At 44.1% G+C, this 19,737-nt stretch overlaps 1 protein-coding gene across 2 annotated transcripts in view; it reads left to right on the top strand.

Annotated features, from left to right (window-relative positions):
• Eif3h (eukaryotic translation initiation factor 3 subunit H) overlaps nt 1–19,737 on the top strand; it is an 82,119-nt gene continuing 62,382 nt past the window's right edge. Inside the window, exons 1-2 of one of the 2 annotated variants that reach the window (XM_040730323.1) lie at nt 1–174; nt 18,113–18,269. In XM_040730323.1, the coding sequence (XP_040586257.1) occupies nt 43–174; nt 18,113–18,269 (289 nt within the window). In that variant the 5' untranslated portion in view covers nt 1–42. The remainder of the gene's footprint in view (nt 175–18,112; nt 18,270–19,737) is intronic. The other variant, XM_040730322.1, reaches the window with a different exon arrangement.

The raw sequence follows: 19,737 nt of genomic DNA, 5'->3' as shown, positions 1-19,737 counted from the left end.
CGGTGTCGCACGCTTCTCTTTCTTCCTGTCTGGCCGGGGACCATGGCGTCGCGCAAGGAAGGCACCGGCTCCACCGCCGCCTCGTCGGGCTCCGCGGGCGGCGCGGTGGGGAAGGGCAAAGGCAAAGGCGGCTCCGGGGACTCGGCCGTGAAGCAGGTGCAGATCGACGGCCTGGTGAGTGCGGGGTCGGCCGCGCGGGGCCCCGGGAGTCCTTTCCGCTGGTCCCTTCTCCTTCCCTTTGGCTCGGGGCACACCGCAGCCTTCTTCCCTGCTTTGCAGGGAGGGATCCGGGTGCGGGGCGGAGGGGCCGGGATCGGGGCGTGTGACGGGTTCGCCCGGCCTCGCTTTCAGACGCCCAGGGTGGTCACAGCCGGGGACCCTGGTGATCACCGGGGCCTAAGGCTCTGGGGAGGGCGGAGAGAGGAGAGGGAACGAACGCCTGGCTTCTGGCAAGGGCAGGAGGTGTACCAGCCACTCTGTCGCCTTCCCTGGAGGGAGCAGTTGAGCACTTCCCCTGGCATCGCGGGGCTGGGGTAGACCCTTAGGCGTGTTCAGTCCGAACGGTAAAAAGCCGTAGGAAATCAGCTTTTAGTGTATTTCCGGGCGAGGGTCCTGAACCAGGGCGTCTGTGGAAGCTCGGGGTAAGAAAACGGATGGGACGGAAGAGGTGCGACTCTAAAATGATGTGGGTTCCTAAGCTTTAGGGCTAGCACCCTCCTCCTGCGGGGTGTGGAGGCACATGGTTGTACTTGAGCCCCGGGGAGGCACAGGCAGGCAGGCTCTGAGGCCACCTGGTGCTAAGATTTCCCCCTACCCCCCAAAAAAGAAAAACACAATAGAGAAAGGTATCCTCCCTGTCTTCTGTCAAAAGCACTTTCCTCTCAAAGCACTTTTCTAGATGTTTTTCAGTAGCCGAGACACATGTCATAGGGATATTCAAATTCATGTGAAAATTGGGATTGCAGCAGGCGCTGTGATGTTTAAGTGGAAGTCATTAGTAATTTCATTTCAGAATATAATTGAGTTTGTTGGAATTGATGTAAAGGTTGTTTTGTTGTTGTTTTTCTAATAGCCCAGTGTTTAAAGGCCTAGCCTTCTCAGGTCTGCCACCTGCCAGCCCTGTGGCTCTGAGAACGTCAGCCTGTATCAGCCTTGCTTACCTCATGTATTGAGAAGGGAGTGAGAAGCATTACGATACTGGTGTATCGTTTGGATTGGGTGAAAACCCTTTATGTTGTGACTGGTTGTGAGCTTGTGAAGCTGTTAGTCGTGGTTATTGCTGACTGTTATGTCTGTGGATGTCAGCGTTTGAAAGATGTATGCAAGAGATTTGGAAAGCTTTATCAAATATTTTAACTGTTCTTTGTATAATACTTTGAGAAAGCAATGGTATCTCTTTTGCTTAGCTTCCAGTGACTTTTTTTTTTTGAAGCAGGTGCCCCCGGGAAGAAGTAGTACACTTTTAAAGATTGCAGATCAGTTGGTGGGTGAACTTGAATTGTAGAAGTACCAGGTAAACACTTTGGAACATGTTTTAAGTCTTTTTTTTTTTTTTTTTTTTTTTTTTTTTTGGAGACAGGGTTTCTCTGTGGCTTTGGAGGCTGTCCTGGAACTAGCTCTTGTAGACCAGGCTGGCCTCGAACTCACAGAGATCCACCTGCCTCTGCCTCCCGAGTGCTGGGATTAAAGGCGTGCGCCACCAACGCCCGGCCCATGTTTTAAGTCTTAACTAATGTTTTAGTGCATTTGCGTGTGTTTTGAAACCACCCTTTGGAGTCTGTGGTTTCCAGAGGTGTAAAAGGCAACAGGTAGATGTTATAAATCGGTTTGGTGAATATAATTACAAATAAATATTTTAGGACTTGCTGGGCATGGTGGCACACACCTGTAATCAAAGCAGCAGGATGCTGGGAGTTGTCAGCCTGGGCTGCATAGTGAGGCTGTCAGAGAAGAGAAAGTAAAAATACTTTTAGGGCAGTCTTGAAGCTGCAGAGCTGCCTGTCACGGGACAGGAGCAACAGTGGCAGGGTGCCCTAAGAAATCTGAAGCATTAGGATTGCTGCAGGTGGAAACAGACAGGGCCACTTGAGTTCAGCAAGCAGGCAGTGGGCCTGGGAAAGTCAAGACACTTGTTTTGGATTTCTGTACTCACATACTACTGTTTTCTTTTATCTGGAAACTGATTAATGCTCTTCATAAGAGATTGGATTAAAAGTTCACAATGAAGATATGCTTTTCAGTGGCAAAGTACTCACGGCTTCAATCAAAAGGGCCTCTTTAGTTACCTGGTTTCCTGACAAGTCATACTGAGAATCAGAAGCTTATGAGTGACCCCAAATGAGTCATACAAAGGGACACTCAGGTCGTTAAGGGCCTTTCCTTACTGAGCCATTATGCTGGCCCTTAGTTCAAATCTTAATATCCCCTTTAAGGATATCTTGATTTTCTTTTTTTTTTCTCATTCATTCACTTTAAAAGCTCAGATCGTAGCTTCCTTCACTAGGTGTTTTCGGGGAATTCAGGGCCCATCAAGGTGCGGTTTTTGCTCCTTGTATTCTTGGTTGGTGTTCAGGTTTGCTTCCTGTTCTTCCCACTCTGTCTGAAGATAGGTTTCAGTTACCTGTGTCCCACTTAGCCATTCCCTGAGGAGGGCTGCAGCTTGTCTTCCTTTTGTCTGACATCCCCTTGACTCCCTGTCACGTACAGTGTTGCCGAGTGTGACTTCATAGAGCTGTGGTTTTAGTCTCTGGTTTAATTTGAATCTGTGTACTTCAGATGTGTTCTGTTCTAGGTTCATTTAGTAAAGTCATCTTTTTGTTTGTTCTTCTCCTTTTTTTTTTTTTTTTTTTTGGAAAATGGGTCTCTGCAGTTTTGACTATCCTGGAACTAACTATATAGAGCAGGCTGGCCTCTAACTCAGAAAGATCCTCTTGCCTCTATCTCCCACCACACCTAGTTAGTGACATCAAGCTCTGCCAGCTGCTATTCATAGGCGTGGGTGAACTACTCAGATATTGATTATGGTTGCTTCTGGCATATCGCTAGTGACTACAACCAGTTAATATTATCCTTAGGAATATAAGCTCTTGATCGTATTGAAGGATAGCGTAAGAGTGACTTGGTATGTTTCAAATACATTTCTATAATAAATGTATTCTCATGGAATTTAGGTACCTCTCTAGTTGTTTTTTGTTTGTTTGTTGTTTTTGTTTTTTGAGACAGGGTTTCTCTGTGTAGCTTTGGAGCCTGTTCTGAAACTCGATTTGTATTCCAGACTGACCTTGAACTCAGAGTCCTGAGTGATGGGAGTAAAGGCTCGTGCTATCACTGCCTGTTGGTTGGGTTTTGCTGTTGAATTAATCTGTCTCTTCTTGGCTTTCTAACTTCATTTTGTGAATAAAAGGAGTCATTAGAAATATTTCTAACCGTTTACAGTAAGTATATCTGAGTAAAGATTAAGAACACAGTCTGAACCGGGCGTTGGTGGTGCACTCCTTTAATGCCAGCACTTGGGAGGCAGAGGCAGGCAGATCTCTGTGAGCTGGAGGCTAGCCTGGTCTACAGAGTGAGTTCCAGGACAGCCTCCAAAACAATACAGAGAAACCCTGTCTCGAAAAACAAACAAGCGAATGCAGTCTGATGGAGAGATGGCTCAGCAGTTACGAGCACTGGCTGCTCTTCCAGAGGACTCAGGTTCAATTCCTAGCACCTGCATGGCAGCTCACAGCTGTCTGTAACCCCTCTTCCAGGTGATCCAGGCAAAACACCAAGAAAGCATTTGGCATACATTATGCCTTGCTAATTCCAGGAGCTGATAGGATTAACATTATATAATACATACTTTTCCAATGTTATGCTATGAAGCTGGTAGCCTTTCAAAGGCATATAGTAAATCATCCTAGAGCTTGAAGTCAAATTGTGTATTTTGCCATCTTTCATTTTTTTTCCCCCCAGAGCCTGTCCTGGAACTAAGTCAGTAGATCAGGTTGACCTCAAACTTGCAGAGATCCGTCTGCCTCTGCCTACTGAGTGCTGGGATTAAAGGCGAGCACCACCACCGCCCGGCTGCCATCCTTCATTCTGTCTTCCGTTAGTACAGCGACTTCCCATGTTTTAGAGATTTCATTGGTGTCCGTTTTATGTGGCAGATGCTGTTGTAAGTGCTTTACTTGTGTGTAGGTGCTGTGGGCAGACTCGATCACCATTCTCTACTTTAGCGGTTTTCTGTATTTTTAGAAATCTCCTATGTACGTAAATGAATATGATGCTATCTACCTTCCTTTTGCATCTTTAACCCTCCCAAGTACTTCCTGCGTGTCCTCCTTCCAACTTCCAGCTTAATGTTCCCTCTTTGTTTTTTTTTTTTTTTTTTTGCTTTTGGTTTGGCTTGGGGGTGGTAGTGTTAAGTCCAGTTAGTGCTACCTATATGGGCATGGGTTTGGGATCATGGACCGGAACTTTGGAATCCTACTGGGACTGACTCTGCCTTCCCCAGTGACTGTCCACTGCCAATAGCTCCACATTACAGGATGGGCTTATCTAGCCCACATATGCCAGACTTTTGACTGGCTTGTTCTTGGGCAGGTAGCCACAGCTTCTGTGCGTTCATGGCTATGATGGCCATGGCGTGTCCAGAAGCCGTGTCCTCCATACTCCATCCCATCCTTCATACCTTACACTCTTTCCCCTTCCTTCTCTTGATGTTCCTGGAGACTCAGTGCTTGTGGGGTACGTACAGCTGTCCCATTTTAACATTCAGCCTTGAAGTTTCACCCTTTAACCAGTCATGCATCTCTCTGTTGACCACCGTCTACTGCACAAAAGCTTCAGTTACCAAGGTTGAGAGTAGCTCAGGCCTATCGGTATAAGCACAATTCTAATTATTTTTTTACTTAAATTTTTTTTTGACAGGGTCTTACTATATAACCCCTGGCTGACCTGGAACTCTGTGTAAATGAGGCTGGCCTTCAACACACAGCAATCCACCTGTTTCTGTTCCTAAGTGTTGGGACTAAAGGTGTATAGCACCATTCCTGGCCAAGCATACATTGGCCGTGTCCATTCAGCAAAGTGGCAACAGCAAGTTCTGCTTTGTGCTTCTGACCAGGGTTACAGGATCAGGCTTTCAATTGTGCCTGTGGGGCAGGTCTTCAGTACAGTCAGAAAGCAGTTAGTTACCCCATGGAAGTTACGCTGCTGTCTTACCAGTCGGCATGGCTTGTCTGTCGGGTTGGTACAGCATGTGGGGTGCGGTGCCTGAGAGGAAGGACAGTTGGTGTCTGTCCTCTCCCAGCAGCTTGTCCCCTTCATAGTGAAGACCAGGCCCCCGAGGCGGACAGGGGCTTGCTGATCCTTATGCTCCCCGACTGGCCTGAACGGCACTCCTTTCCTCCTTGGGACGAGGGTGTCAGACGCCAGCACCACACCACGCCTGGCTTTCTTTTTAGGTGAGCGCTAAGGAATTCAGGGCCTTCTCAAGCTCGTGTGACAAGGCACTTCACCAAACGAGCTGTCTTTCGCGGGTCTTTTCAAGTGTGGCACCCCGTGCCCCCCTTCCCAGCGGCCTCGTCTCCCCATGAGCCTGTGGCAAATTGGGAATGTTGTCCACAGAAGTAGCTGTGTGTCAGCTGAGAACGGTGGCATGCATCTGTAATCCCAGCCTTTGGGGGGCGGTGGAAGGATCACAGTCACTTAGTTACGTAGCAGTTTGCTACGTAATGATGGCGGTACATGGGATTCCGCCATCATTGCTCGCTCGCTCACACACGGGGGCTGGGGCACCTGCTGCTAGCTAGTGTTAGAAGAAGTACTGCATTGCCTGCCACTGAGCCACAAGAAGACTGAAGAAATCAGAGTCACAGGGTTCATTTGTGTCTGCTTTCATACCGTGGTAAGGTGAGAAAAGCCTAAGGAGAATATTATAAGGCCAGCTTTATGTATTACAGTGTTGAGTGGATTTAGTAACTCTTAGGTAGAAGTGACAGCTAGCCTCCTATAAAGAGAAAACTAAAATACAGATAGATTATGGGTCTTGATATATGCTAAAGTGGGAAAATAATTTGTATTTACAGCAGTGGTTCTCAACCTGTGGGTCACGGCCCCCTTTTTGGGTCAAATGACCCTTTCACAGGGGTCACTTAAGACCTTCGGAAAATATAGATATTTACATTATGGTTAGCATTATGGTAGCACAATTCTATTTATGAAGTAGCAGTGAAAATACTGAATTTTATTGGTTGGGAGTTGCCACAGCATGAGGAGCTGTATTACAGTGTGCAGCATTAGGAAGACGGAGAAGCGCTGATTTAGAAATTATGTACGAAGTGTGTATTCCTTGGCCAGTTGTTAGAAAACCGTTTCCAAAAATTTGGTCTCTTCTGTGAAAGTTCCCTGACTTCTTTTTCGTGTACCTTAGATAGTTCCTTAGACGCATGCCTGGATTTAGCAGTTATATGAAATCTGATGACGTCTGCTTTTTCTGATGATGAAAGAGCAGGGTGCAGTGTGGCTTGCACACCCATCATACTGATGACAGGTTTATTTCACTACAACTCAAAGGTCTGAAATGGATACTACATATGCCAGAGTAGTATAGTGGTAATTTGGCCTAACATTGTCAAAATATGAAGCTATATTAGCTGCGTACTTATTTTAATATTTTGTTTTCTTGTGGTCATATTTTGTTTATGCTTTAACAAAGCGTGCCTGAAAATCAGACTGCGGAGCTAGCCACACTAGTTAGCCATAGAGGCCAGGCAGTGGTGGCCCTCACCTTTAATCCCAGCACTAGGGAGGTGGAGACAGGAGTCATATGGCTGGGCAGAGAGAGGAATATAAGTCGGAGGAGTCAGGAGCTCAGAGCATTCAGTCTGAGGATTCGTAGAGACAGGATCTCCCGTTGGGTGTGAAGATTTGGTAGAGGTAAAAGATCTCTGTAGCGACTGGCTGCTCTGCTTCTCTGATCTCTCAGCTTTCACCCCGAATATCTGACCCTGGGTTTTTATTATAAAGACTAAATAGGGTTGCACTTCACTTTGTCTCTAGGTAAAGTCTCATTAGCACTCACTGGATCCTGTTGATTGGGTGAGGTTTGATTTTGGACTTGCTGTGCCTTCCCTTAGTCCCATCTACAGCTACTTTCATTATTTAAGTGGCAGGTGCTTACCTGTGACAACCCAGAAAACACAGTTTGCATGAAGAGACGCTCCATTCGTTATTGGGAGGGGGTTTTGGAGAAACCACAAGAAAGAAAATGAATTTGGGTTGCTCACACTCTTTACATTTGGGGAGCATTTTTTCCCTAGTTTTTCCGAGACAGGGTCTCTCTGTATTGTTTTGGAGGCTGTCCTGGAACTCACTCTGTAGACCAGCCTGGCCTCAAACTCACAGAGATCCGCCTGCCTCTGCCTCCTGAGTGCTGGTATTAAAGGCGCGCGCCACCAATGCCAGGCATTTTTCCTAGTTTTAGGTAAGCATGCAGAGTTGATGTGAGTGAGTTAAAGGTGATTCAGGTTCTAGTCTTGCTGGGCATGCTGCTGCATCGCTTTCCTCAGTGGTCATAGGGTGCCGATTAGTCTCCCATTTGCAGAGTATACCCCTCTATTTATTGGCTCCATTGCCAACTGAATGTTCCTGTTCTGAAAAAATCGTACTCTACCTTTAAAACTAAGTGTCCATATTAGTATGCCTGTTGCATTGATCCACTCTGCCTAAGTCACCCAAGCACCTGGACGTGTTTGAGTCCTAGAGGGTTCCTTAGACTCTCTGAAGATCACTTCGAGCTCTGAGTTGAAACTGTACTGCCAATGCTTTCCTTTCGAGCTCTCCTTTCCCATCTATTGCAGAAACCGCACATAAGTTGTCTTACAGGCTGTTTTGTCTAGTTGGCTCTCACAGACGTGCTGCTGAGTAAACTTTGTTATGGGACAGCTGTACCCTGAAAACTAAAAGCCTGTGGAAAACTACCATTATGCCCAAAGCAAGCTCACTTCCCTGTGTGATGTGTGAATTCCTTTCCCTTTTGGAGAGACAGAGTCCTGACTTCACATTCTCTGTGGACATGCATACTCAGTCAGCTCCTTCTGAAGTCCTCTGTGAACAGGAAGATGAACCTTACTCCCTTCCTGAAACAGGGTCTCTGTGTGTAGCCTGGCTCTTCTGGAACTTTCTTTGTAGACTAGGCTGGGCCCAAGCACAGATCCACCTTCTTCTCTGTACCTTGAGTGCTGCAGTTGAAGGCATGTGCCACCAGGTTACATGTTGGAAACACGTCTGTTAATCAGCACACCAACTGCACTGGGTAATTAATATGTGCACACAGAACACAGACCATCAGCAGAAATGGGCAGGTAAAGAAACTGAGCCACCCATTCTCCATCCATCTTTCTCAGCCAGCCGTAATTCTCTTTAATGGTCCTACCTTTCCCTTGGTACTTACCTTTAGTAAGTACTAGAGCACAGCTTTCAAGTAGTGGTCAGTGCGCCTGCATGTACTGCAGGGTTTTAAGGAAGAGACAGTTTGTAACAGTTTGGAATGTTGTTCGTCTATTAATTTATTGCTTTCTGTGAGAGAAGAAGTAAATTTTGTTCCAGGCAATCCTTTCTGTCACCAATTTTACTTTAGAATAATTACCCTCCAGCTACACCTGGGAAAAATTCGCAGGTAATTGTTATATGAGATATTGTAAAAAAAACATGTGAATTAGCATCCTCACTAGTTAACATGCAGTTGTCTTGTATTCGTGAACATGTGGTTGTACCATTGTGCTCTCTGTGACGATTGTAGGAGGAGAGGACTGTTACTCTGTTCTCTTTCACAGCCATTAGTTGATTTAACTGTAAAAAGTGAACCATCAGTGCGCATTAGGTCCAAGAGAATAGTCATGAAACGCGTTCTTTCAAAATGAAGTATTATAGAGGTGATATTGATGAGTCATAGTGGAGCATAGTAACCAATCTCACGAGTGTCAGGGACAAAATAACTGTCCCCACCATTGCAGTTACTTACGCTCCACTCACATCACAACTTAGCAGCAGTGACTTAAATCCCATTTACTCTTTGAGTCAGCCGGTTGGGAAGTGGAACTCCTTTCCCACCTGAGCTGTAAAATGTGTTAAATTTAAGACTGATGCAGCCTTCTGCTTTTTGAATTTACATTTTGGCAATAACTGCCTTCTTTGTGCAGTGTTAGAAAAAAATGGCCTCGGCTAACCCAAATAAGAAAACTGGCAAGTTCACAGATCTGGCAGCCAGAGAAGGCAGAATTAAATGAAAGTCTAGATACTGACTTCACAGACTATGTAAAGGGAGGTTTTGTGACATGCAGCTTCTTTGAGAGCAAAGCCCTCTGCAGTAATAGCTGTTCTCCCGCAGAGATTGGTGTGAGAAGGGCAGGCTATGGGCCTTTCCTCCCAGAAGCTGCAGAGCCCCTGGAAAGCCAGCTAGGTTGGAATTGTCTGTGCATCTCACCTGAGCGCTTCAGCCGCAGGGGCCCCATGCAGCCCGGGCTCTGCTGCTTTGCTTTGAGCTTCTAAGGAACCCTTTTAAAATTTATTCATTTACCTTACATCCTGGCCACATTTTCCCCTCCCTCCTTCCTCTCTTCCCATTCCCTCTCCTACCTCCCCTCTGTGCCTCCTGTGTCGTTCTCCCCCCCCATGCACTCCTCCCCTGTTTCTGTTCTTGAACTCACAGAGATCCGCCTGCCTCTGCCTCCCGAGTGCTGGGATTAAAGGCGTGCGCCACCAACGCCCGGCTGCACTCCTAGTTTTTAAATGCAGATTCTAAAAAGGTGCCAAGTGTCTTAGAGAGCTTGGGGTTCAAAGAAGGACCTTGCTGTGGAAGTGAATTTATTTTCACTCCTCCTAAAGATACACTGCAGAATAAAAGCTTAGGGAAGGAATATCTATAAACAGCTGCTGGAGAAAACGAGGGGCTTGGTAGCCACGGTTACACGTTCATACCTGTTGAGCTAATGATTTTTGAAGAACTTTATTTTTGTGATTTTATGTAAATAGCTAAGCGTGGGGGTCTGGAGTGATGGCCCAGTGGTTAAGCACTGCGTTGATCTTGGAGAAGACCGTAGTTCAGTTCCCAGCCCACACATTGGGTAGCTCACAGGTGTAAGGTTAGACTGGAGGCTGGCTTTAATAGTGGTAAGAATTGAATATTCACCATAAGATAATAAAAAGTGCCTTTAATCCCAACAGACAGGAGGCAGAGGCAGGCGGATCTCTGTGAGTTTGAGGCCAGCCTGGTCTACAGAGTGAGTTCCAGTACAGCCTCCAAAGCTAGAGAAACCATGTCTTGAAAAACCAAAAAAAAAAAAACAAAAACAAAAAACAAACAAACAAACAAAAATGGGCTGAGCAAGCCAGTATCCATCACTCTCCATGGTCTCTGCATCAGCCCCTGCCTCCAGGTTTCTGCCTGGAGTTTCTGCTCTCTCTGACTTGCCTGGATGATGGACTAAAAACTTAAGGCAAATGAACCCTTTCTTCCCCAAGTGCTTTTGGTCATGGTCCTCATCACAGCAATAGAAACCTAAAAACAGAGACACCCCAAGTGCTAAAGCTAAGGTGTACCGTGTACATCTGTCAGCTCAGCACTTTCCAGAAAGGAAATTAATGTCTTGTGAACTCCAAACCACAAGTCTCAGTATTGTTGTAGTTTAAGCTTCCTCTCTAATTTTCATATTTGATATCTTTTGAATGGAAAACCAACACATGCTTATTGTAATTACAGATACAAATTAATGAAGGAAAAGACATCCTAAGAGGGTTTTATTTATCAGGACATAACTGCATTCATGCAGTAGGTTTTTATTTTTTAAACTTTCTGTTTTAGATGTCATGGTCATTCTCTTTTGGGTACTCAAAAGGATGTATGATATCTTTTGGTAGTAATGTTTTTGTTTTTTTGTTTTTTTTTCGAGACAGGGTTTCTCTGTAGCTTTGGAGCCTATCCTGGAACTCACTTTGTAGACCAGGCTGGCCTCGAACTCACAGAGATCCGCCTGCCTCTGCCTCCCGAGTGCTGGGATTAAAGGTGTGCGCCACCAACGCCTGGCTTTTGTTTGCTTTGTATTGTGATATAGAGTTTGAACCCCGTGTTTCTGGTATGTTAGGCAAACCTACTTACCCTGGGCGAACACCTCATCCTCTTACTTCTCATTTGTGCTGTGACTTGAACTTTCCCTCCCTCCCTCCCTGCCTCCCTCCCTCCCTGCCTCCCCCTCTGTTTATCTATCTATCATGTCATCCATCCATCCATCCATCCATCCATCCATCCATCCATCCATCCATCCTAGGAATTGAGCTTGGGACCTTACACACCTGGTCTCACTAATTGGCTTAGGCTGGCCTCCAGTTTGTGATCTTTCTGCTTCAGGTTACTGGAATCTGGGATTCTAGGCATTGTACTCCATAATCTCTAGATGTTTTTGATGTCCTTAAAGTAATTTACTGGGGCTAGATGGATGGTTCAGTGGTTTGGAGGACTAGCTGCTCTTGTAAAGGGCCCAGATTTGGTTCCTAGCACCCACATGGCAGTTCACAGGTATCTGTAACTCCATTTCCAGGGGCTTCGACACCTTCTCTGGCCTTCAGGTACCAACCACATATGTTGTGTACGGCATAGATGCAGGCAAATACTCCATGCACATAAACTTAAAAACAAAATATGTATTTTATGAGAAGCAGATGTTGGTGTTTTATTTAAAGTGATCCAAAGGCGTACTTTTTGCGTCTTTTTTTTTTTCTTCCCCGAGACAGGGTTTCTCTGTGTAACATCTCTGGCTGTCCTTCCTGGAACTCTCTGTAGACCAGGCTGGCTTCAAACTCATAGAGATCCTCCTGCCTCTGCTTCCTAAGTGCTGGGATTAAAGGCATGCACAACCACTGCATGTCTTATAATTGTTTACACAACCTAATCACGATTGGTTTTCTTTATTAACATTTTAGATATTGTTTTAAAAGTCTCCAGGGCCAAGCTTCTCATAATTCGTAACTCTCCCAGTGTTTTGTGTGTCCTTGAGTGTTCAGTAGAGGTCCCAGATGCTCAGTGGTAAGTGATATAATAGAAGGTTGATCACAAAGGCAGGTATGGTAATCCACCTGCTTTACAAAGCAAGATGCTAAAGAGACTTGAAAATGCAGAACAGCTTGATTCTTCTGTTTTGAACACAGTATTTTTAAAAATCAACTTTTTTTCCAAAAATCCAAAAGTGACATTTTTGAATACTGAGTTAATATTTTTGTTTTGGAAAATATATATTTTTTCATAAGAATGTCATTTATGGTGGCACATAGTGCATTTATTATTGTTGCTAAGAGAAATTGATCAATTGTAGTTTCTGACTGAAGTTATCAACACTGTAGTTTTGGGGGCCTTGGTGAATTTCGAGAACTTAAACGTTTGAAAAGAGTATTGCGTGTTTTGGGTCCTGAGTGTGTTCAGTTCTTGTTCCCAGTTACTTTTCGGGCTTTGAGTGACAGGAATGGCTTTTGTTCATATTCAGTCCTCTGATGCCATAGGAGTTGATGTTAATGAGGTGACCTAGGATGCAATTGGGTTCCATGAAGAGATTGCAGTTCCTGGACTTCTGGGAAGGAGTTGGGTAAGGTGGAGATGAGTCCTATCTACTAAAGATCAATAAAAACAAGATAAAATTAAAAAAGCACTAAAGATGCCAGCCTTGCTGAGTGAATGGAGCTCAGTAGTTAGAGGCCGGGGTGGGGGGTGGTGGGGTGGGGTGGGGTGGTAGGCTCAGCCACTGTTCCTGCTGCTGGTCCCTTGCACTGGTCTTTCTGTGTCAGATGGTTCTCTTCTGAAACCAGCAGATGCTAAGGAGTGAGTGTGTTTCCCTGAGTGGTGTCAGCCTGTTAAAGCAGGTGGTTAAACCCGAGAAGGATGTCGTGGGAACCCCTGGCTTATAGTCTGGTCAGAAGTATCTGAGTCCTGCAGTGTGAGGGTGCTGTTGTGGGGTGGAGCTCCTAACTCTTGGGGTCTGCTCCTAACTTCTGGTCATGTGGAATTGCCTTAAAACCTGGGACGTTCAGTAGGGGGTAGGAGAACTGAAAGACTTGCTTAGTATGGAAACCTCATATATTTGAGTAAGAGACTTGCTGTTCTAAAACTTGGAGCCTCATGAAAACAGACTAGCATTTGACTTCATTTTATATTCCCAGGGTATGGGAGAGGTGAGCAGGCACCACCAAAAATTGCCCTACTTTTAAATTGAAAAAGTTTGTGTACAATTTATTTGATTATGCTTTCTCATCCCCCAGATCTTTGCCACCTCCCTACCTACTCCATTTTGTTTCTTTTCTCTTTTTAAAACTAATAAATCAAAAAAACCAAATTGAAATACAGAAATGGAAATCAAAATTATCAAGCAAAATGCTAATAAGACAGTAAAAGCCAAAACAAAGCAAAATGAGACGAAGAGCCACCAGAATTCCGTTGAGTTGGCTTTTTGGTGGCCAGTCACTCCCGAAAACTGGTCGTGCACTAAAATGTAGACCCAGTGAGACTAAGTTGGAGAGAACTGATGCTTTTCCTTTGTCAGTGGGTGTCAGTTGCAGATAGCTTCTGGGTTAGGGGTGAGAGTTCTTACCCACTTACCCCTTTTAGTGCCCGGACCCACCTGGCTTGAACCCGTGCAGGCCTCGTGTGTGCCTCAGTCTGAGTTCATGTGTGTGTCATCCTGTGGAAGAAAGACCGTTTCCTTGGCGGCGGCATCACTTCTGGCTCTTGAGACGTTTCTGCCTCCTCCTCCATAGATCCTGGAACCTTGAGTGTTCTTCCACTTTTGAGAATACTACTGTCTTATGTTACATCATTTGCTTTTAGACTTCGAATCAGGTTGTGTTTGTTTTGTTTTCTTCCTTAAAGCCAGGCATGTTAAACACTCCTCTTGTGTTCCTTAGAGATTAGGTAGTAGCCGATTTTTACCATTTCACAGTGTGCATTAGTGATCTAGAAAAATGTTCCTGTAGGGTTGTCTGAGCAGACCCTGCGTCCTTTATATCTTTCTGGGAGGATTCCTTACCTTGCTTTTTGTCATGCACCCCTCAGAAGTTTCCACTGAGGCTCTGGAGGCAACTTCCTATTCCGAGAAGAACACTTAGACTCAGCGTGTGGGGCAGATTGAGTAGGGTTAGCACTCAGACCAGACTGTGACGATGTTCAAAGTAGAGAAGACTGTTTTGCGTTCTTTCTCTAGTTTCTTCTATCCCGAGAAGATAGGGTTTATAGCAGAATGTCATTGCACTCATTTCTAGGATCCTACTCAGTGCTAGTCTGAAGTCCTGGGGTCAGGTCACAGCCCTGAGGCTGATTAGATTATAGGAAACGTCGGCTTCTTAGAAGGGACTCTGCGGTCCTCCCTCTTGCTTCTTCTTAGAAAGGACTCTGCGGTCCTCCCTCTTGCGTCTTCTTAGAAGGGACTCTGCGGTCCTCCCTCTTGCTTCTTCTTAGAAAGGACTCTGCAGTCCTCCCTCTTGGGTCTTCTTAGAAGGGACTCTGCGGTCCTCCCTCTTCTTCTTAGAAGGGACTCTGCGGTCCTCCCTCTTCTTCTTAGAAGGGACTCTGCGGTCCTCCCTCTTGCTTCTTCTGCACTGCAACGCTCTTCCAGTTTGAGCCGGGTTTCTTTACTAAGGGAGGTAATTTTGCCTTCTCATTCACATGATTAAAGTATTCAAAAAATAAAAGGTTTCTGGGGTTTGCATGACATAAAGGAAGGCAAGGCATTCTCACTTTGTTCAGCTTTTAAAAACAATGAAGTCTTAGAAGAAAGCTCATGGCATTACATCTTTGGAGGAGTTAAAGTCAATAAAGACAGAGGCAGGCTGGATCATGCTCATTAAAAGTTGGAATAGGGCTGTCGAGATGGCTTAGTTGCTAAGAGCACTTATTTCTCCTGTCCAGGGTGCAAGGTTGGTTCCCAGCACCTACGTCAGGTGGCTCATAACCACTTGTAACTCCCACTCCAGGGGATCCAGTGACCTCTTCTGGCTTTCACAGGCTCCTCATACCCACAAGCCAATACCTACACATACACGCATACACCTATACATCATGTAAATAATAATTAAAAACAAATCGTTCTTAGATAGTAAGAGTCAAATAGGGAGATATAGTCACCTGGAGAGTCTAAATGCAAAACACTCCAAACAGCATGCACACCTAGACCAGATCAGTTAACTCTGAATTCAGCGAGTGGGATTGGGCACAAGTATATTTTAGGGCTCCCTAGATGCCTCTTAATATGTACCTAGTAGGGGGTATTTATTGATGCTGAAACGTCTGTCAGATCATTTGTTAAGCTGAGAACAAGTGATGTGGTGCTCTGGAGTGTGTGGGGTCACTTGTGACACATTAAACCAAAATACAGTATGGGAGTGTTTCTGTTTTGGAGAACTAGTAAACATCTGTTTCTGAAAGTAAGAGCAGGAAGCCTGACATCACAAATAGGATCACTTCAGTGTATCAGCGATGCTTTCTGGAAAGAAACACGGGGCTTGGTGGGGGAGAAACTGAACAGGTGAGGAAAGCGGCTTTGCGTGCGCAGAGTGCTGGGCACTTGTTGGCTTTCTGTGAGTGACCAGGGCTCACTTTGATCACCATTCTGTCACAGACTCGCTGCCTGACCTTGCCAGCTGTCCTTCATGCACGGGGCCCTTTGCGTATAGCCGTAGTTCCAAGGCACCAACCACCTAGAGATGCTGAAGCTGCCTTTTTATAAACGTGTTTAGCACACCTACACCTTCTCAGTTACTGTAGAGTAATTTAAAGTGCCAACATGTACCTGAATATAATCATTTCATGTCAGCTCACCCATGTCCTTAGAGAAGACGGGAACATAGTATGATTGGCTTTATAAAAAGGTGGCTCTAAGGCTTGGACTAAGTCGTTCATTGCCTGTAGGACATTGAGCAGAGGGTTTAGTGTATCATGATGAATGATCTATACTGTTTTTGTATGCATTCCTTGAGCAGTTCTTTCATGTGCCAGTGTCTGTGTTAGCTGTTGGAGATGGATGCTGAGCAAAACAGCCTTATTTGTGAGAGTCTTCAAAAGCAATGCCATAAGCAGAATGTTGAGACTTCCGATCCCACACAAGTTTTCATCACACAGACATGACAGATTCTTGGTTGTGTAGAATCTCAAAAGTGCTCCAGCTTGTTCTAGTCAGGAATGTCTTTCCAATTCCTTCTCTTGTTCCATTTTCAGTCTTTCAAATACATATTAAAGGGTTAGAGAGGCTCAGTGGTTAAAAGAGCTTATTGCTCTTTAAGGACCAGGGTTTGGTTCCCAGCACCTACAAGGTGATTCACAACTACTTCCTAACTACAATTGTGAGGATCTGATGCTCTCTAGTGTCTTGAAGTCACACCCACACAAATGAATACATTATTAAAGTAGAATTTTTTGTGAATAAATTATTAAAATACAGTTTTTTGCTTTTCTAGACAGGGTTTCACTCTGTCGATATGGAGCCTGTCCTGATCACTTTGTAGATCAAACTGACCTTGAACTCACAGAGATCCGTCTGCCTCTGCCTCACAACTGCTGAGTTAAAGGCTTGTGCTACCACCAGTCTTCATTAAAATATAATTTATAGACTGTAGTTGTCCCCAATACATTCTTGTCTCTCTATTTGTTGCCATGGAGTCATTGCTTAGGCAGCTCCACTGTGCTGTCCACCATGATGCTCTGCCTCCCCCTCTTTGAAACGTGGGCTGGAACCCCTGAAACCGAGTAGTTTGTCAAACATTGTGTGCAAGTGTATTGTTTCACATTGCTGTGACAAACACCAAAGAAAACCAACTAAAGAGTAAACTTTCCTTTGGGTCGTGGTTTCAGATGGTTCAGTTTGTGGTTGCCTGCCGCATGTGTTTGAGTAGAGCCCCATCATGGAGGCAGAAGTGAATGAAGTACGAGACTGTTCTCATGAAGTAGGAGAAACACCGAAAGGAAGGAACTTGGGATGAGGTATAAATTTCAGGCCATGCTCCCAGGGACCTATATCCTCCAATTAGGTCCAACCTCATAGAGGTAAGAGAACCTCCAGAAATACTATCACCAGTTGAGGCACAGCACTAAACACAGGAGTCTGGGAGCCATTCATGGTCATACCATACCAGTAGGAAAGCAGGAAGACCATACAGTTTCAAGTGAAGGTTTGATAAAGATGCTTTGACTTATGTTTGAATGCTTCATTTCATCAGATTGAAATGGCAAGATTGTGCTTTTATTACTTTGGTGATGGAGTCTTTCTTGATGAGTTTTTAATTTTGGTCAGCTTTGGATGTTGTAGATAATTTATCTTTAAATTTGAAATTTTATTTTTTGAAATGTACACCCGTGATTCCAGGCTCATCTTTCCAGTGAAGACCAGTGCTCCAATGCCTGGACATCCTTTGCTGTTTGACAGGTCCTTTTGAGGGCTTTCCCTGACAGAGTTCATTGAAGTCAAGTAGTCCTCATCACAGGGTTTTAGGCTCTTATAATTACTCTACTCATTTATTTATCTGCTGAATTTATTTAGCAGCTAATTGGACCTCTGTTGGGAATGTTGAATGGTTAAGTGTCCCTGGTCTCTATAAAGAACCAAGTGGGGTGCACCAGGAATGCTGGAAGAGATGAGGTAGTCTTCAAGTGCAACTACGCCTTTAGATCTTTAATAGCCATCTTCTGCCTCCCTTCCTTTGTGAAAGGAAATAAGGTTATTCTGACTGGCTTCTTTGTGAAAACATGCTGGGTTCTAGTTATTAACATTCCCCTTTGCATATGTAGATACTAGCTTTTAAGTTGTGGTTTCTTCTAAACATCTACATTAAGCTCTCCTGTCTTCTGATACCTGCTTACTTTGTTTTAGCAAAGGCTTAGTGATTTCATTAGTAGGGTTAACTATCCAGGAATCTCATGTGAGCCTTATTATTAATGTAAGGTTAAAGGAAATGGTTTGCAAGACAAAATTTGTTGAGTCCTAATATGTAATTTTGTGATTGTGGAAATTCGCTGGTGACTCTGTGTTCTTTTCCTTAGAAATAAGTAAAACATAGAGAGTAGTATGGCTTTTAAGTTGTCCTTCGTGTTTCCTTTTAGGTAGTATTAAAGATAATCAAACATTATCAAGAAGAAGGACAAGGAACTGAAGTTGTTCAAGGCGTGCTCCTGGGTCTGGTTGTAGAAGATCGACTAGAGATTACCAACTGTTTCCCATTCCCTCAGCACACAGAAGATGATGCTGACTTTGATGAAGGTAAGGGTGCAGACTGGTGTCAAGTACGTCTTTACTGTGTGTGTGTGTGTGTGTGTGTGTGTGTGTGTGTGTGTGTGTGTGTGTGTGTGTATCAGTTAGCACATTTTCCTGTGTAACTTGATTATATGCTATTGGGAGGTTTTTTATTGGGTTAATCTAAATCATCTAATTTTTTTTGAGTTTTTTGGAAAATGCATGTTCTGTGCAATGAGAATCTGCAATAAACTTTGTCCTATTTGGCATCTATTGTCTTCTGTTTTGAAGTATTTAAGAAGAGATGAATATCTCCAGATAGTTTAGGAAGGTTATCCTGTAGTTAAAAGATTACACCAGACACAAACCATCCTTAAAGATTTCCCTTTTTTCTTTTCTTTTCTTTTTTTTTTTTTTTTTTTTTTTTTGAGACAGGGTTTCTCTGTATTGTTTGGAGGCTGTCCCGGAACTCGCTCTGTAGACCAGGCTGGCCTTGAACTCACAGAGATCTGCCTGCCTCTGCCTCCTGAGTGCTGGCATTAAAGGCATGTGCCACCAACGCCTGGCTAAGATTTCTCTTTTAAAATTTAGTTAAAAATAACTTTTCACTTTTTTGAATTCTTAGGACCCAGTTTATATGTGTTTTAAAATTAAAAATGGTTGCAAATAGCATATGACCAATTTTTATTATCATAACTTTTTTTGAAAATGAAATTATGCATGATGTCAGTAGATCTCTACAAGTTTCTCAAAGTGACACTGTTAACCTTTCTGTGTCTCTCACTGCTGACAACCACTGTTCTGTGTTGCTTTCTGTTTGCTTCTTAGATGGTTGATAAGCTAAATCATGCAGACTTCGAGGCAATGTCAAGTTTCATCCATGTTATAGCATATGACAGGATTTCTTAAGATTTTTTTAATTTAAAAGATGTGTATGTGTGTGTGTGTGTGTATATGCATGTATGTATGTGGATATATTGGATCCTCTGGAGCTGGAGTAATAGGTGGTTGAGTCATCAGATGTGAGCCTTGGAAACCAAACTCCAGTTCTGAGTCATTTCTCCAACCAAGAATATCTTTTATTTATTCCTTGGCAATTTCATATATGTATACAATGTGTTTTGGTCAGACCCATTCCCAGATCCTACTCCATCACTCTTCCACACCCCCAACACGTCACTCTCCTACCTTTACCTTCATGACTATTAATTATTTTATTTTATTTCTCTATCTATCTATCTATCTATCTATCTATCTATCTATCTATCTATCTATCTATCTATCTATCTGGTGAACAGCTGGGTCCAATTAATGCCACCCGCTGGAAAGTTGAGGAATCTTGTTGCAGATACCCATATTTTCAGTGAGTTCATGAGTGTAATGTCCATATCATATCAAGAAGATAGTATTTCACAGCACCCCTTCTCAGACTCACCCTCCAGGTCCTAGAGTCCTTGCGCCTCTTATGATCTTTTCTCAACCTGTGTGTATAGGG

Source organism: Mesocricetus auratus, unplaced genomic scaffold (assembly GCF_017639785.1).
Source record: "Mesocricetus auratus isolate SY011 unplaced genomic scaffold, BCM_Maur_2.0 Super-Scaffold_100023, whole genome shotgun sequence".
NCBI classification, from domain to species: domain Eukaryota; kingdom Metazoa; phylum Chordata; class Mammalia; order Rodentia; family Cricetidae; genus Mesocricetus; species Mesocricetus auratus.
This window is presented reverse-complemented; position numbering and strand designations above follow the sequence as displayed.